General features: G+C 53.5%; 1 protein-coding gene across 2 annotated transcripts; it reads right to left on the bottom strand.

The window, feature by feature from the left end:
* LCN2 (lipocalin 2) lies at positions 1091-5675 on the bottom strand. 2 transcript variants are annotated; one of them, XM_018055847.1, is made up of 8 exons: positions 5635-5675; positions 5006-5181; positions 4335-4471; positions 2839-2918; positions 2514-2633; positions 2183-2284; positions 1395-1424; positions 1091-1239 (listed from the first exon to the last, which is right to left on the bottom strand). In XM_018055847.1, the coding sequence occupies exons 1-7, from the start codon at positions 5645-5647 to the stop codon at positions 1402-1404; spliced, it is 651 nt and encodes a 216-aa protein (XP_017911336.1). In that variant the 5' UTR covers positions 5648-5675; the 3' UTR covers positions 1091-1239; positions 1395-1401. The 2 variants fall into 2 exon arrangements, with proteins under 2 accessions (XP_017911336.1, XP_017911335.1); XM_018055846.1 differs by having other exon boundaries at positions 1091-1280; positions 5635-5673.

The raw sequence follows: 17831 nt of genomic DNA, 5'->3' as shown, positions 1-17831 counted from the left end.
AGACAGTGGAGGACAGAAGAGCCTGGTGTGCTTCGGTCCATGGGGTCACAAAGAGATGGACACGACTTAGTGATTAAACAACATTGAGTGCTTGGAACCAGTGAATGGTACCTTATTTGGGAAAGGGGCCTTTGCAGAGGTGACAATGTTAAGAATTTGAGAAGGAAATTATCCAGGATTAGCACAGTTCCAAAAGATGACCCGGTGGGTATGCAAGTCTGAGGGTGGAGAAGCCTGGGTTTCTTCAGAACTCCGCCTCTCCAGCCTCTGATCTTGCAAGTGGAAGAAGAGGCAGGGAGGGGGTTCCTGATGCTGGTAAGGAGGGGCTCCAGCTCCGGCTTGTGGGTGAACAAGGGCTTGTCAGGCCCAGCTAAGTGGTGCGTGCAGGCCTGGAGCCCTTGAGTCTTCTAGAATCTGAATTCCTGGCGGCGTATTCGCCTCCCTGTAGCCCCCAGCTCTGCCCCTGGTGGTCTGGAGGTCATTATGGAGGGGAGGCGTGGGTGAGGACAGGACGCTGAATGGGCTCAGCATGGTCACAGCCACCCACCAGTAGGAGCCAGAGAGTGATCCCTGGGCCAACCAGGGGCAGGGAGGTTTGGCTATCAGAGGGGCAGGGGACCACGCCTGGTGACCTTCCCTCCCCTGGCACAGCCTCAGGCTGGGCGTGCCTCTGCCCCACCGACTGTGCACCCCTCGTGCCCTAGCTGCCATCTTCCAGCATCCACAGGGGTCCTGAGGAAGTTGGGGTGACAGCACCTCAGCCCTTGCAGCCCCCCTGCAGCTCCCCGGCCCTGGCTGAGCCTCTGCAGTGATGCCTATTGCAGGTGGCCAAATGTGGAAATGAGCTGTGGCCCCTTCAGTGTTTCTGCTGGGCCAGTCACTCCTTGAAGTCAAGAGTCATGTGAGGCCTGCTGCTGGCCTGGGGTGGGGGGCTAGGAAGGGTCCAGCCAAAGCTGGCCATGGGCCCTGGGGCCACCGTCTCTTGCTGAGGACCCCAGGGGCTCCGGGAGCCATGCCAATGTGAGCCCAGCCTTTTTGCCTGTCCTCCTCTCAATGGCCCAGGAATCCAGGAGCACAGTCAAGCAGCACAGACTGGGGGCGGGGCACGTGTTTATTTAGCAGGCAAGGCAGGGCTGCATCTTCGGGGCTGCAGGAACCACAGAAGGGTCTCTGGGCTCTCTCCTGTTACTGGTGTCCAGGCTGGTGGGGGGCTTAACCGGCTGCTGTGCTGGGCAAAGGCTGGTGTGAGGGGGGTGGGAGCAAAGAGAGACCGGAGGCACCTGAGAGGGAGATGGGAAAGTAGAGACAGCAACTGTCCTAGGTGGGGGGCGCAAAGGTAGTTTGAGACCCCGGGCCCACTGGCTCCCATCTGCCCCCCGCCCAGCCATACTCACTGCAGGCTCACTGGGCATCGATGCACCGGTCTGTGGGGGAGAGAGTCTGTCAGAATGGGCAGGTGTGTGTGTGTGTGTGTGTGTGTGTGTGTGTGTGTGTGACTTCTGCCCACTGGGACGCCTGCCCTGCCCCTGGGCACCCCAGGCCCCAGCCTGGCCCAGCAACTGCAGATCTGGGGGTTCCCTTCAGGGACGGGAGCAGGGGTTTGGGAGGAAGGCCTGAGGATGAGCAGCTCGGGGGGACCCCGTTCTCCAGAGCAGGCCAGCGAGGCCCTGCCACACATCCGCTCGGGCACCAGGCGGCCGCCTGTTCACCTGCTGAGCCCTGGCAGTTTCCTAGCTATGGGGGGCTGCTGGCTCCCTGGGCGGCTGTCTGGAGGCCCCTGCCCAGGCCAGGCTGCCTGAAGACAAGGCCGCCTTTCAAGTCAGTGGTGAGCAGGCCTCAAGGCGAGGAGGAAAGGGGCCTCAGACAAGAGGGAGGGAGGGAGGAGGAAGTGGTCCCAGATGGTGAGGGCCTGGGTTGTAGAGGGAAGGGGCCCTGGGGCTGAGACACTGGGAAAATTTGGACCTGGGCCTGAAATCCTCATCTGTCAAGGAGGAACACTTGGGGCCCAGATCCCTGGGTGCCCCACAGATCCCTGGGTTGGGGCAGGGTCTTCCTGAACCCAGAGTGGGTCCCAGAGAGGGGCTTCAGTGACTGAGCAGAGGGCCAGGCCCCTCCTCCGCCCCCCTTTCCCCGGGAGGCAGGGTGACAGCAGCGGGCCTGGACAGTCCGCATGGGCCATTACCAATCGGGACAGGGAAGATGATGTGGTCATCGGTGAGTCCCAAGGACTTGGCGAAGGTGATGAAGTTTTCCCTCACTTCAGGGGTCAGCTCCTTGGTCCTCCCTGTAGTCAAGGTGGCCGGCAGGCGGCCAGCAAACACTCTATAAACATTGCTGAACATATGAACAAGGCCTCTGATCCCTTCCTCATGGAGGGTCTGCAGAAGGGCCTCCCTCCCTGGACGCCCCCGGCAGGGGCTCGGAGCTGAACTGGAGAGGACCTCTCCTGAACCGGAGAGGATCTGGGGGGCTGGGTGGGGGTGGGTCCCAGGGGTCGCGAGGGAAGGACCCACCATAAAGGGTGATCTTGAAGTACCCCTGTTTCCTTTGAACCTTCTTGAAGTACACTATGGCAAACTGGTTGTAGTCGGTGTTCACCACCCTCACGGTGTAGCTCCTTATCCCGGGGAAGCCTGCGGGGAAGATGGGAAGGACAGGGAGGGGTCAGCCTGCCCTGGGAGAAGGGAGCTGCTTTGTTCCCCACCTGTCTACAGGGGCTCTCCACGCAGAACAGCATCTGTGTGGAGGGGCGAGGAGGTCTGTGCCCCTTCTAGGAGGACCCTGCTTCCCCCACCTTCTGGAAGCCCAACCCCAGGGCCCACCTCCCTCAACACTCACTCCTAATATTGCCCAGGGTGAACTGGCCGGGCCGGGAGCTTGGGACAAAAGTTCTGATCCAGTAGTCACAGCGCTCATCCCTGTGGGCGAGAGATGGGTGAGTGAGGGCAGAGGGGACAGGGGCTTGCGTTCCTGGGGCTGGACATGGTGGGGGCCAGGGCTGCAGCTGGAGGGGCTGGGATTCTGACACCCCTGGTCTGGCCCAGCCCAAGACAGCCCATCCCCTACCACAGCAGGAGGTCCCCTCTCCACCAGCTCAGATGGGCCTCTGAGCCTACCAGTGGGTGTTCCTGCCTGGTCCACCCTGGGCCACCTGACCCTGCTCAGATCCTCCCTTTAGCACCCACTGTCCTTTCCTCTTCAAGACTGTCTTTCCTTGGTGGTCTTCCCTACACACTGTCCCAGACCCCATTCCTCAGGTGTTTATCCCCTACTCCTATCTCCCCTCTGCTGCTTCCCTGCCTGTAACCTCTCCTGGGGGACTCACCCTCCAAGGTTCCAGTTTGTTCCATGCCAAGGACTCCTCTAGCTCCTGGATCAACCCTGACCTGCGTTCCACCCTCTCTCCTGGTATTCCAGAGCGTATCTCCCCAAACCCATTCTCCCTCTGCTTCTTGCTGCACACATGCTCCAGCCTCAGTCTCCCTTGGGTGCCAGAGGGGCTTGGTGTTCCTTGGCAGCCACCGTTTCTCTCTCCGCCACACCCAGAGGGACCCTGCTCAGACCCACTCCTCCCCAGATCACTTCTGCCCTGGTGTCTGAGGACCCTGGCAGTGTGTGGGCTGCCCCCCAGCCAAGCCACTTATCAGTTCCTGCTGGGTAGCTGGAGGATGACTTGCTGCTTCCTGAAGGAGTGCTTCCCTCTGACTCAGAGTCCACCAGCCCCTGCTATGGATGCTCCGTGCCTCCTTCCAAGGCAGAGTGGCTCCTTCAAGGCCCAGTTCTGGAGGCTACCTCCCTGTAAGCCCTCGATGAAGACCTGGGTGGGTCTCCAGGCTGGATTCAGGGACCCTCTTCCCCATCCAGGAGACCCCTCCTCTCTGTCTCTTGTTTCCTGATGCCTGTGTCCATGTCTGTTTGCACTGAAATGACCAATAAATGTTGATCTGATGAAGGAAGAGGGCCTCCCTGGTGGCTCAGCGGTAAAGAATCCCCCTGCCAATGCAGGAGACGCAGGTTTGATTCCTGGACTGGGGAGATCCCCTGAAGAAGGACGTGGCAACCCACTCCAGTATTCTTGCCTGGATAATCTCATGGACAGAGTAGCCTGGAGGGCTACAGTTCAAGGGTCGCAAAGAGCTGGGCACGACTTAGTGACTAAACAACAATGCAGGAAGAAATGAACAAATATTAATATCTGAGTCCACTGCGGAGCAGGAGGATGAGTAACTGCCTCTCCTCCGGTCAGCCCTTGACTGTGACATGAATCTGCCTCTAGACACTCAAGCAGCCCCTCGAGGCTCCCCTACTTTCCCCAAGGAGGTGGCAGCTCTCACCTTAACAGGATGGAGGTGACGTTGTAGCTGCCGTCTTCCTTCAGCTCGTAGTTGGAGGTGTACATCTTAAACTGGTCTTGCTCTTCCTTCTTAATTGCATTCCCTGCCACGCCTACGGCGTACCACTTCCCCTGGAACTACAGGGGGCGCTGTAATAGGCGGAACCCACAAACCACCCTAGGGCTCCCCTGCAGCACTGTCCCTGCAGGCACCTATGGCAGCTTGCCCCCGAGCCAGGAGCCCCTCTCACTGAGCAGCAGGCCTGAGACTGGGCATTCAGTTCCTGGATTGGTGAAGCCAGTGGGAGCTGGGGGAGGCCAGGCCAGGAGGGAGCCCTGAGGATGGTAGGGATGTGGTGTCCCCACCCTGGGCCTCAGTTTCCTCCTCATGCAGAGGATTGAAGGTGTTCCTGTCATCCACTCACTACAGAGATGATGGGAGAGAGTGTGGATCTAGAGAAGGTCTGTCCAGGTGATCTTCTTGCCAGCAAGGTCAAGGTCAATGTGGGGCCATGGAGCCTGGCTTCCATCAGAGGGCCAGAGGGCAGGCTGAGCTGAATTAAGCCTGGGCATCCTGCCCTTGCAGGTTCGCTAAGACCCTTCACCTCCCGTCCCCGCTACTCACATGCTTCCCTGCCCGCCCCCTGCTGCTGTCCCCTCCAGGGCCCTTACCTGGTCGGCCTGGAAGTTGGGCTGCAGGGGGATCCTGGACAGAGGTGGGGCCCGCAGCAGTCTGGGGGTGGAACTCTGGGCCTGGGTGTGCAGGGCCCCCAGGAGGGTGAAGCCCAGCCACAGGAGACCTATGGACATGGTTTCGGGGCAGAGGAGGCCGGCGGTCCAGGCAGCAGCTAAAGAAGGAAGCAAGTGAGCAGGCTCCCTGGGGGGACCCTATTTATGGTCCACCTGACCCATGGCCCACCCCAGGGTGGAGTGATTCAAATTTTGCCAAATCCCGGAAGGGTGAGGCAACTGCCAGCACTCCTGCTGAAACACCTGGCAAGATTTCTGCCCCTTTCCCCGCTGGTCAGGATTGGGCAAGACCAGGGGCAGAAGGCCAGGGGGTGGGGAGGGGACCTTCCCCAGAGCTCTGCAACTTCTGGCAGGGACAAGGGCTCCCTCCACACCCACTCTGAGCCCCTTCCCTTCTCTCTGCTTGGCTCTGTACATGGTTGGTGGTCCCTGATCCAGAGGAGCTGTCATCTCTGGCTTCCAGGAGCCCCAGCTCAGCCCTAGCCCAAGTTGGGGAATGTGTGATGAGACTCCTGCTTCCAACCCCCCAGTGAAAATAGAGAATTACTCACGCTCGTAGCCCATGTAGTCAAATAGGTCTGGTTCTCAGAAGGGACAAGGAAGTATAGGGCAGCTGAGAGAATTCTAACCAGGAAGGACAGAGTGTGTGGTGTGAGCCCTGAGCTCTTGGAGCCCAGATCCTGCCCCCTGAACCCCGACCCAGGGAGCCCCACACCAGACCAGAGGCTGAAGGACATGCGTCTTCCTCGAGTCGGCCCCTCCTCTCCTCCAGCCCCTAAAGGACTTGGCCCCTGCTGTGGGTCCAGTAGATGAGACCCCCAAGCTGGACACCAGAGCCCCACGTGTGGATGCTCAGCAAAGCAGAGCGTGGATGCTACAGTCCAGGCACCATGCTGCTGGGGGTGGGGTACAGCACAGGGTGAGCTTCTGCACTGAGTTGGGGGGCAAGGGGCTAGGGCCTGAGGGCAGGCTATCCACTGGGCTGCTCCGGACACCAAGTGCTTTGAGTCACAGGGAGTGCAAGGACTTGGTCTTGTCTTTTTATTTTTTTTAAGATTTTTTTTAAGGTGAACCATTTTTAGTCTTTAAAGTCTGTACTGTAACAAACAGTCACTTGTTACAGTACTGCTTCTGTTTTATGTTTTGACTTTGGCTGAGAGAGGCATGCGGCAGGTGGGATTCTAGCTCTCCAACCAGGGATCGAACCCCCACCTTCTGCATTAGAAGGTGAAGATTTTTTTTTTTCATTTATTTCATTTTGGCCACACTGGGTCTTCTTGCCGCTCAGGGACTTTCTCTAGTTGCAGTTAGTGGGGGCTTTTCTTTAGCTCTTTTTGTCACAGTGGCTTTCCTTGTTGCAGAGTGTGGGCTCACAGGCTTCAGAGTGCAGGCTCAGAAGTTGTGGCGCTTCAGCTTGGTTTAGTTGACCTGTGGCATGTGGGATCTTCCCGGACCAGGGATGGGACCTGTGTTGTCCCCTGCCTTGGCAGGCAGATTCCTAACCATGGGACCACTGAGGAATCCTGGAGGATGAAGTCGTAACCATCGGGCCGCCAGGGAAGTCCCCTCAGCCTTCTCTCTGACAGGTCATTGAGGCTGTGTGCAGTCTCTGGCCGCAGCCTTGGAGCCCAGTGGCCTAGGCCTGGGACTCCAGAAATATCCCTGCCATGGCTGATCCCAGCTTTGTCCTTGGAGGGAGGCACTTTCCTGGGGGCCTGGCCATTCTTGGGAGGCAGTGGCGAGTCCCAGCCCCTGGGCAGAGTCACCCAAACTGCTCACCATGCGGGCCAAGGCTGTCTAGAGGCCTGATCTGTGGCTGAAACTGAGGGTCCACTGGCCCCAAATGAGACTGACAGGGGCCTCATTGACTCTTCCCACCTGCTGCTTGGGAACCAGCTCCCCCGACCTCGGCTCTGGGATGTCAGGCCCCGAGGGAAGAGGCTTTGGAGGGGTCCTAAGCTGGTGGGTGGGTTGTATCCTCCTGAGGCAGAAAGGCCCCCACAGGACCCCTGCCCCCTCAGGCCCTGCCCTGTCCGGTGGTGAAAGCACAGGAAGCAGAGATGAGCAAAGCTTCTTCAGGATGTTACCACCGAAGCCCGCCCGCGCCCTCCGGAGGCACCAGAGGCCATCCCACCCTTTTTCATCCCTGCTCGCGGGCCTCAGGGCCTCCGCCGCCGCTGCTCTCTTTGACCTTAAAAGGAATCCTCGAGTCTGTTGTTGGTCAGTTGCTAAGTCTTGTCCAGCTCTTTGCAATCCCAGGGACTGCAGCACGTCAGGTTCCTCTGGCGTCCCTGTCTCCTGGAGTGTCCTCAAATTCATGTCCATTGAGTCGTGGTAACTGCTAGATGCTGGGGAGGCTGATGGATGGAGCTCCAAAGAATTTAAGTAGGAGAGGGGCAGTGCCTTGGGTTACCAAGGAGCCACTGCAAGGAATATTCTAGATTGTAAAAGTCAGGTTACTCTTAAAAAACAAGGAGTGGGTCCTAAGAAAAAACTAACCGAATGAGACAGAAGGAGGGGTGACCTGCTCTCTTCAGTGTTTTAAGATTTCCCATTGATGTTGATAACCAATAAATGAGAAGACCTGATCTGATTGAGTAATCTCAGAAAAAAAAAAAAGTTCAGGGTGAGGGAATTCCCTGCTGGTCCAGTGGTTAAGACTGGGTGCTTTCTGGGTGCTGCAGGTCTGGGTTCAATCCCTGGTCTGGGAACTAAGATCCTGCAAGCCTGGCAGCATGGCGAAAAATGAAAAATAAATAAAAGTGAAGGTGGCCAGTGCTCTCTGGGTATAAATTGGGGAGGGAGGTTTGGGCTGGGTCTGCTGCATGTGAAAACCAAGACCAGCTGCAGGAGTGGGGACGGGCCAGTTGCCCAGCTCAGGGGCCCCTGTTTGAATCCTGACTCCTCCAGGTACTTGCAAATCTCTGTCCACTTACCCTGACACTGTCAGTTTCTCCCTCTGGAAAGAGAGCTTCCCAGCAGATCCTGCGAGGTCACGTGGCCGGTGCACATACACGGAGTCACCTCCGAGTTTCTGACCAAACCCTCACGGGGCCCATCTCTCTGTGCTGGCTATAGGCCTTTTTCAGACCCACTGGCCTTCTCTGTCTCCCTGTCCTTATTTCTGTGTGGTCTCTGCCTTTGCTGACACCTGGTGACGGCCATCTCATTACCCCTCATCAGCTGGCTGCCACTGCCTTCTCCCCTGGCCCAGCCCTGGAGGTTGGCCCGGTCCAGGAGCCAGGGGCAAGGTGAAGTGGGTGAGCTTTGTCCAGAGTCTCAGCAGTGTGCCACGGTGCCAGCCATACCTCGTGGGGGGCCTAAGGATGGTCGTGGCCTTGGCCAGAGCAGAGGTCAGGCCAATCCCAGCCAACAGGAGGTGGGTTTGAGGCTGTGTGGAGCTGTAGGGGCGCAGGGGATCAGCCAGGGTGCTTGCTGCAGTCTGCCTCAGGAAGGGAAGGGTCCTGCCGGCTGGGCTGGGGATAAAGGTCCTGCCCACCCTCCAGAGTCCAGCTGGGCTTCAGGAACGGGTCAGCTCAACACGCACACCGCCTTGCATGAGCTGCAGACCCAGGTGCTAGGAGGGTTGGGTGAGGATCGTGGTGTAAACCTCCTGTTTAGACTTGGACCCTGGAGGCCTCGTTCCTCACCCAGCCCTCTCCCTCTGAACCTGGACCTGGCCAAGGAGGGCACTCGCATGTCCACATTGCCCAAAGCCAGGAGCAGTTCTTGAACTCCGGGGCTTCAGAAAGTTCTGCACTGCACGCCTGGCCCTGCGTGGGCACCCCAGGCGCTTCCCTGACTCCCCTTGGCCCCTGTCTTGGTTTCCACCATGGCTCCCGGGCTGGTCCTACAGGGCCATCCTTGCTGGCTTTCCCCACTGTCTCTCTAGGAGCTGCAGATGTCCTGAGTGAGGCCATGACCAGCACACAGGTGTCTCGGGGCCAAGCCCCTCTTGGGAGAAGCCAGGGCTGGACCTGCTCTGGGTCTCTTCAGCAAAGGCAGGAACTTAAAAACCACCCATACCTGGCTCTCTGTGGCAAGAGGCCAGGAGAACCATAGCTGCTCTGAATTTGTTCTGGCAGGCAGCTCTCCCCTCTACATGCCCCGGGGAGAAGCTCCCAGGGGCTGCTGGTGGCCTGACCTCCCAAGGAGCAACCTGGTCTAATCCAATCAGGAAGTCAGTCAAATGCTCTCTGACAGGTTTTGCATCTCAGGAATCCAGTCTAACCCCTTGGACTCCTTTCTGGAAGCTTGGGAGCCGTGTTCCATTCAATCTGGGATGTTTGGGGCAAAAACAGCCCTCTCTCCCCGACTTGAAGAGCTGAGCGGAAGGACCCCGGGCAGGGGCCACGAGGCTCCCCAGAGCGGGGCCGCACCTGGGAGCAGCTTGCAGGCACAATGCCCCTAGGCAGCCAGTTGTGGGGGGCAGGAACTCTTGGGGTCCTCCAATGGACCCTCCTTGGCCACTGCAGGTCCAAGACGGAGGAAGGACTGTTCAACGTGAGGGGCCTGCTCCTCCCGGGACTTGACTGGAGTCTCAAGATTCCAGAAGCAGCTTTCCAACCCCCGTTGCTCATCTCTCAGCCAGGGCTCACTGGAGGATCTCCTGGTTCCTGCCCTCTCCACATACCGGAGACCCTAGCTGTGGCAAAGCTCAGAAAGGCAGCCCCTACTGACAACCCCACTATACGCTCCCAGATTCCTCCCTCTGGGGAAGTCCGTGGGGTCTACCAGGCAGCAGTGAGGTCTGGGCCCAGGCCCTTCTGTTTCCGGTCCCCGGGTGCCTGGCCCACGCATGCGCCTTAGATGGGTGGTCTTCCCATTCAGTGCAGGGCCTGGACTCTCATGCGGGCGAGAGGGCTTTTGTGACCACTAGGGGGCCAGCGGACCGGAGGCCACTGCTCTGAGCTTCCCTGGTGGTTCAGTGGTCAAGAATCCACCTGCAATGCAGGAGATGCGGGTTCAATCCCTGGGTCGGGAAGATGCTCTGGAGGAGGGCATGGCAACCCACTCCAGTATTCTTGCTTGGGGAATCTCCATGGACAGAGGAGCCTGGTGGGCTGCAGTCCATGGGGTCGCAAAGAGTCAGACACAACTGAAGTGACTGAGCACACACACACTCGCAGGGGACGGTGGACTGACAGCCACTGCTCCGAGCGGGATCTGCAGGAGGCAGCAAGTATCCCACAGGCGGTGGGTGGATTCTGGGCTCCCATGGAGCTGGGCAGGGTCACTTCTGTTCATAGGCCTGGCTTGATCCTGACAGCGGACAAGATCTGCTGTCCCCAGCTCAGGACCCCTCCTGCCATGAGCAAGACTGAGTGAGGACAAGGTCAGGCTCCAAAGGGGCGGCGTCCACTGTTATAAGGACAAGGGGACAGTGGACAGGGGGGCAAGGGCCAGGGAGGATGGTACAGGGAGCAGAGGAGAACAAAACCCTGAGAACACTCACTAAGGCCTTGGCCTGGCCACTGCCCCTCTGTAGTCTGATTCTCAGGGAGACCAGGTAGGGGTCTGGGGGGAGGTGTGAGTTTCTGGGGACCTCAGCTGGAGGGAGGACCCCGCCCTTCCCCCTTCTCATGACTCTCAGAATCGTCTCAGGGGTGGGAACCCTCTGCAGAGGCCTCCTCGGCAGGCAGAGGATGCAGGGCATAGGTGTGGGTGCTCCCTCTGGGCACAGAGTCCCTTAAACCTCAGATGGATACTAGCCGCCCCAGGGTCAGCGCAGCCTAACTGCCCTCCTAGGAGCCAGCCTGGGTCTGTCAGGATTGAGTGACCTATGACTCCTTGATCTCTATCCACACCCCTGGGGACCCCTGTCCTGAGACACTGTTATGAACTGAATGTTCATGTCCCCCCTGAAATTCATGTTGAAATCCTAATGCCCAGTACAATGGTATTAGGAGGGGACACCATTGGGAGGTGATTAGGTCATGAGGGTGGAGCCCACATGAAAGGGATTAGTGCCCTTATAAGACACCCCAGAGAACTCCATTGCCCCTTCCACCACGTGCAGACCCAGGGAGAAGATGGCCAGCTGCGAACCAGGAAATGGGTGGAAATGGGCCCTCATCAGATACCAAATCTGCTAGTGCCATGATCTTGGACTTCCCAGACTCCAGAACCATAAGAATTAAATTTCTATTATTTTTAAGCCACGTAGTCTACATTCAGTTCATAACAGTGTCTCAGGACAAGGGTCCCCAGGGGTATTCTGTTACAAGCTGATTCAGCCACCTGTCCACACTGCTGGGTCTCCCTGTCCTGGGTCCCCCCTGTCCTGGGCCCCCTCTCCCCTACATCAGGGGTCTCCTGCCCAGACACACCCTGAGCCTTCTCTCCAGAGCAAGGCTTCTTGATAGTGAATTTCATACTTTCAGCATCTTCTGCAATCTGGATAGGCTGCATACACGTGTGATTAGTCACTCAGTCATGTCTGACTCTTTGTGCAATCCAATGGACGGTAGCCTGCCAGGTTCCTCTGTCCATGGGATTTCCCAGGGAAGAGTACTGGTTCAGTTCAGTCACTCAGTCATGTCTGGCTCTTTGCAACCCCATGGACTGCAGCACACCAGGCCTCCCTGTCTATCACCAACTCCTGGAGTTTACCCAAACTCATGTCCATTGAGTCGGTGATGCCACCCAACCATCTCATCCTCTGTCATCCCCTTCTCCTCCCACCTTCAATCTTTCAGCATCAGGGTCTTTTCCAATGAGTCAGCTCTTCACATCAGATGGCCAAAGTATTGGAATTTCAGCTTCAACATCAGTCCTTCCAATGAACACTCAGGACTGATCTCCTTTAGAATGGACTGGTTGGATCTCCTTGCAGTTCAAGGGACTCTCAAGAGTCTTCTCCAATACCACAGTTCAAAAGCATCAATTCTTTGGTGCTCAGCTTTCTTTATAGTCCAACTCTCACATCCATACATGAGTACTAGAGAAACCATAGCCTTGACTAGACAGACCTTTGTTTGCAAAGTAATGTCTCTGCTTTTGAATATGCTATCTAGGTTGGTCATAGCTTTTCTTCCAAGAAGCAAGCATCTTTTCATTTCACAGCTGCAGTCACCATCTGCAGTGAATTTGGAGCCCCCCAAAATTTTAAGTCTGCCACTGTTTCCGCTGTTTCTCCATCTGTTTGCCATGAAATGATGGGACCAGATGCCATGATCTTCGTTTTCTGAATGTTGTGCTTTAAGCCCACTTTTTCACTCTCCTCTTTCACTTTCATCAAGAGGCTCTTTAGTTCTTCACTTTCTGCCATAAGGGTGTCTTCATCTGCATATCTGGGGTTATTGATATTTCTCCTGGCAATCTTGATTCCAGCTTGTGCTTCACCCAGCCCAGCATTTCTCATGATGTACTCTGCATATAAGTTAAATAAGCAGGGTGACAATATACAGCCTTGACGTACTCCTGTCCTGATTTGGAACCAGTCTGTTGTTCCATGTCCAGTTCCAACTGGTGCTTCTTGACCTGCATACAGATTTCTCAACAGGCAGGTCAAGAGTACTGGAGTGGTTGCCATTTCCTTCTCCAGGGGATCTTCCTGACCCAGGGATCAAACCCAGGTCTCCTGTGTCAGCAGGAGGATTTACAGTCTCAGCCACCAGAGAAGCCCCTAGATAGGCTGAGAATTTCTCAAATCATTGAGTTACTACAACAAACAATCATTTATTGGCTTAAAACAACACTTTCCAAAGGCCAGAAGCCCCAAATCAGAGGTTCAGGGTGCTGACTCTAAGGTGTGGGTAGCCATACTCCCTCAGGAGTCTCCAGGGCACCGTTCCTTGCCTCTCCAGCACTCATGCGTGGGTGGCCTCACTACTCGTATCTGCTTGTCTTCTCATCGACTTCTCCTTTGCACATAATCTCCATCTGTTTTTTTGTTTTTTACAAAACACTTTATTGCTAAAAAAAGAATGCTATTATCTAAGTCTTCAGTGAGTCATGTTTTTGCTGTTGAAGGATCTGAAATATTTCAAAAATTACCAAAATCTGACGGAGACATGACATAAGCAAATGCTGTTGGAAAAACGCCTACAGGCTCGCTTGATGTAGGGTTGCCAGAAGCCTTTGTAAAAAAATGAAGATAAATGCACTATGCCTGTTATTACCTGTTAAGCGAGGCCTTCCCTCCGGCAACCTATTTAAATTGCAACCACACTTGTTCCCCACCTAGCAAGCACTCTATCCCCTTTTTCTTCGTAGTCCTTTTATTGTTTACCATCTATACCCAGAAGAAGGTAAATTCCAGGAGGGCGGGGATTTTTGTCTATTTGGTTTTTCATTGCTCTATCCAGAGCCCTGTAACAGTGCCTAAATGTACTGTTGGCACTCAAAAATGGCTGTTGTCCCCAGTGGTCCAGTGGCTAAGACTCTGTGCTCCCATTGTAGGGGAGCCGGGTTCTATCCCTGGTCAGGGAACTAGATCCCACATGCCGCAACCAAGAGCTCAAATGCCACAACTAAGAGATCCCTCGCGCTGTGCTGCTCCAGTGTTCTTGCCTAGAGAATCCCAGGGACAGGAGCCTGGTGGGCCGCCGTCTATGGGGTTGCACAGAGTCGGACACAACTGACGTGACTTAGCAGCAGCAGCAACATGCTATAATGAAGGTCGAAGATCTCATATACCACAACCAAAGGCCTGGTGCAGCCAAATAAATAATTTTATTTATTTTTAGGTTGTACTGGGTCTTCACTGTTGCATGAAGGGGCTAATCTCTGGTTGTGCTGCCCATGCTTAGCTGCCTCGAGGCATGTGGAATCTTCCCAGACCAGGGATGGAACCAATGTCCCCTGCATTGACAGCTGAATTCTCAACCACCCAGGAAATCCAATAAATATATATATATTTTTAATGGCCATTTAATGAACGGAGATGTGTATACCTAGGACCCTCTGGATGCTGCAGCCCTCAACATGGTACTGCCTCCGAGTTCTATTCTGTATTTTAAACCCTTGAACCTGCAACAGATATTGCAGTCACTGTCTATTGTTTGTTCAGTCACTAAGTCGTGTCCGACTCTTCAAGACCCCATGGACTGAAGCAGTCCAGGCTTCCATGTCCATCACCATCTCCCGGAGTTTGCCCAAGTTTGTGTCCTGTCTATAGGAGGACCTTTGGGAGATGCTAGTCCTGCGCTACCTGGGCCATGACATCCTGTAACATAACCATCCTTTACTTTCCTTAAAAACAGTTACGGGACTTCCCCGGTGGTCCACTGGTCAGGACTCTGTGTTTCCACTGCAGGGGCCACAGGGTCAATTCACAGTCTGGGAAGTAAGATCCACACGCCACGTGGCGCAGCCAAAACAACAAAATAAAACACTGTCCTCATTCACTAAAGGGATCAAATCAGAATGTATCTGTTGAGTGGAAGACGGGACTGCTCACACAGTTGCCAAATAAAATATGAGATGCACCAAATGCCTAATTAAATTTTGATTCTGGATAAACAACAAATTATCTCTTAGTATAAGTACAACCCATGCAGTTATTAAGTGGTTGTCTTGTGTTTTTATTTGCTAAACGTGGCAATGCTATGCTGGTGACAGTCTTATCCGAAAAGTTATAGATCGGCTTCTCATGGCCTTTCTACAAGTTATTATCCTCCTAGAAATGGAGGCAGGGAAAGAGGAGGAGGAGACCGCCAAGAGAAATTAGCGAGAATGCGACTCATTCTCATGGCCCCTACTCATCTTATGAGAACACTCATGATGACATTTGGGCTTCCCTCATAGCTCAGTTGGTAAAGAATCTGCCTGCAGTGCAGGAGAGCTGGGTTTGATTCCTGGGTCAGGAAGGTCCCCTGGAAAAGGAAATGGCAACCCACTCCAGTGTTCTTGCCTGGGAAATCCCATGCATGGACAGAGGAGCTTGGCAGGCTACAGTCCATGGGGTCACAAGAGTTGGACACGACTTAACGACTAAAGCAGCACCACCACCACCATGATGAATTTAGGGCCACCTGGATAATTTGAAAAACTTTCATATCAAATCCCATTTAATTAAAAATTCTGAATTGCAATATTCACTTTCTTGAGGTGGTCTGGGAAAACCCCAATTTATTTAAAAAGCAAAGAAGGAAAGAAAGATGGAAAGAAGGAAAAGGCTGATCACCAGGTTAGGACAACTGTCTTCTACTATTTAAATATTGGTGAATTGTGAAAATAATTTTATTCTTTGAGACATCTGAAAACAGAATGTAATTGATCATGAGTCAGGAATTAGGATATTGTCAATCTGCAGGAAAGCAAAACAAACAAACAAACAAAACTGGGCCATACCAAGCAAAAAATAGCTTGTTTTGTTTTTGAAGAGAGTAACACATTTTATTTATAAACTGTAGCAATCAGGCATTAGTAAGACATTAACTACTATATAAAACTTTTTAAGTAGTAATAAAGAAAAAAATATTTAACTTAGTCACATCTGCAAAGCCTTTTTTCCAAATAAAGTTACATTTACTTTTGCAGGAATTTAGACATAAATACCTTTGGGGGGTTACTTTTCAGCTTGTCAGAGTCCCATGATCCATACAGACCTCTTTTCCCCACAACCCAGTCCCCACCTGTCCTGAGCCATCCACACCCCAGACTTGCTCACAAAGAGATTTGGGTTCATCTCAGGCCCTGACAGCCTAGTCTGTGTAGCTGCAGCTGGACTGATGAGGAGCTCCAGGACTCAGCTCTGTCCAGGCAGGGTTTCTGGATGCCCCGGCAGGTGCTGCGGACCTGTGGCTGGAGCTTGGAAGCCCCGCCCTTCTGCCACTGTCTGCGCCTCCTTCTGCCTCCTGATGTTCCCTTTCCCGCATGGCTGAGAGTTCTCACAGGCCCCCAGTGCACACCAAGTGTTTCCTCCCAGTGTGTGCTCTATTAGGAGAGGTAGGATAGGCCCCTCTGCAGACAACCTTAAGGGCCCCCCTTTCCTGATCAGAGCCCTCCCCTTTTTATCTATGAATTATCCCTCCCAGGGTCAGGGATGGGAAGGGGCTGTTTCCACCAGCTCCTGCCCAGTGAGGGCTGTTTTGGAGAATCACTGGAGAAGATGCCAGGCTGACTTCTGATCTTGGAGCTTGTGAACTGGAGTTGGACTACTGCCAAGCAAAATCAAAAGGCAAGGATGGGCAGGATCAGACAATGCTGGAGAGCAGAGAAGGGGAGGCTATTGAGATGAGGGTACTGCTCCGAAGGGCAGGCAGGGAGTGGCGCCTGGTTCTCCTGTGGCCCAAGTGGACGTTGGGGTGTGCACCTTGGGGGAGGGTCCATTTGAAAAGGAAACCTGGCGAACAGCAATCTGGACACGCTGAAGGGCCCGCACTGCCAGACAACCAGATCTAGCGTGAAATAGACTCTTAACGCCCTGCTGGGCTCACAAAAAACAAGGAACATTCATGGCCTTAAGGATGTGTTTTAGGATAATTAGAAAGGCCCCAATGTCGTGAGCAAATTGTCCAGAATAAAACCGTATGAAAGAAACCACAGAATAAATCCAAAGAAAACAGAAGGAAGGAGAAAATTAAGTCAAGAGAAAAAGTTAATAAAATAGAAAGATACAATAGGAATATCAAAGCCAAAAAGTTGATTCTTGGAAAAGACTAATAAGGGACTTCACTGGTGGTCCAGTGCTTAGGGCTGCATTACTACTGCAGGTGAGGGTTCGATCCCTGGCCGGGGAGCTAAGACTCCACATGCCCCATGGCATGGCCAAACAATAGGAAGAAGACGAATAACATAGAAATTCAGAAAAATTTCTCAGGACAGAATGATATAAGGCACAGATAAACAGAAATAAAAGAAGGATATAACTGTAGATTCTATACAAATTATAAAAGAACAGACAAATGCTACAGATAATGAAATGGGAAGTTTCCCACTAAACTGTAACTTACCAAAATGGATTCAAGAAGAAGAAAATCTGAGCTGCCCTATAGCCATTACAGAAATCAGATCAAACATTAACAGACCTTCCCACAAATATCAGACAGGCAATATAAACTATGCATGTTCAAAGTGCACGATTTGAGAAGTTTTTTAAAATAAAAATTTAGAAGTTTGATTTACAGAAAAATTATAAAGAGTTCTCATATACCCTGCACCTAGTTTTCCATATTATTAACCTCTTATATTGATACTATACATTTGTTACAGTTAACAAACCACCAGTTATACATTATTAACTGAAGTCCATGCTTTATTCAGACTTCCCTTGGTTTGTCCATAATGCCCTTTTTCCTATTTCAGGATCCCATAGTACATGTAGTTGTTATGACTCCTTAGGTTTCTCTCTGCTCTGACACTCTCTCAGATTTCCCTTGGTCTTGATGACCTTGACAGGTTGGAGGACCACTACTCAGGTAGTATTGAATGTCCCTCCATTGGGATTTCTTACGTGTTATCCTCATGGTTAGACCGAGTTTAGGGGAGGAAGAGCAGAGAGGTCAAGCATCATTTTTGCATCACATTCTATCAAGGGTATACACTATCAACATGACTGATCACTGTTGATGCTGAGCTTGGTCACCTGGCGCGGGGGTGAGTGTTGGGCTTCTCCACTGCAGTTGCCCTTCATCCTCCTTCCCACACGGTCCTTATGGGAAGGAGTCAACCTGCACAGCCTGCACCTAAGGAGGGCGGAGTTTTTCTTCACCTTCTTGAGGGCAGGATGTCTACACAACTTATTTGGAATTCTGCGCAAGAGTTTTTCTCTTCTCTATTTATTAATTCAATCATTTATATC

The sequence above is a fragment of the Capra hircus genome, chromosome 11 (genome assembly GCF_001704415.2).
Source record: "Capra hircus breed San Clemente chromosome 11, ASM170441v1, whole genome shotgun sequence".
Classification (NCBI taxonomy): Eukaryota; Metazoa; Chordata; class Mammalia; order Artiodactyla; family Bovidae; genus Capra; species Capra hircus.
This window is presented reverse-complemented; position numbering and strand designations above follow the sequence as displayed.

Excerpts from the sequence above, each read along its gene's own strand:
- LCN2 (XM_018055847.1), bottom strand. Across the intron at positions 2,634-2,838 it reads CACCCTGGGCAATATTAGGA|GCTTCCCCGGGATAAGGAGC; the intron begins GTGAGTGTTGAG and ends TCTTCCCCGCAG. Across the intron at positions 2,285-2,513 it reads CTTCAAGATCACCCTTTATG|GGAGGACCAAGGAGCTGACC; the intron begins GTGGGTCCTTCC and ends CCTTGACTACAG.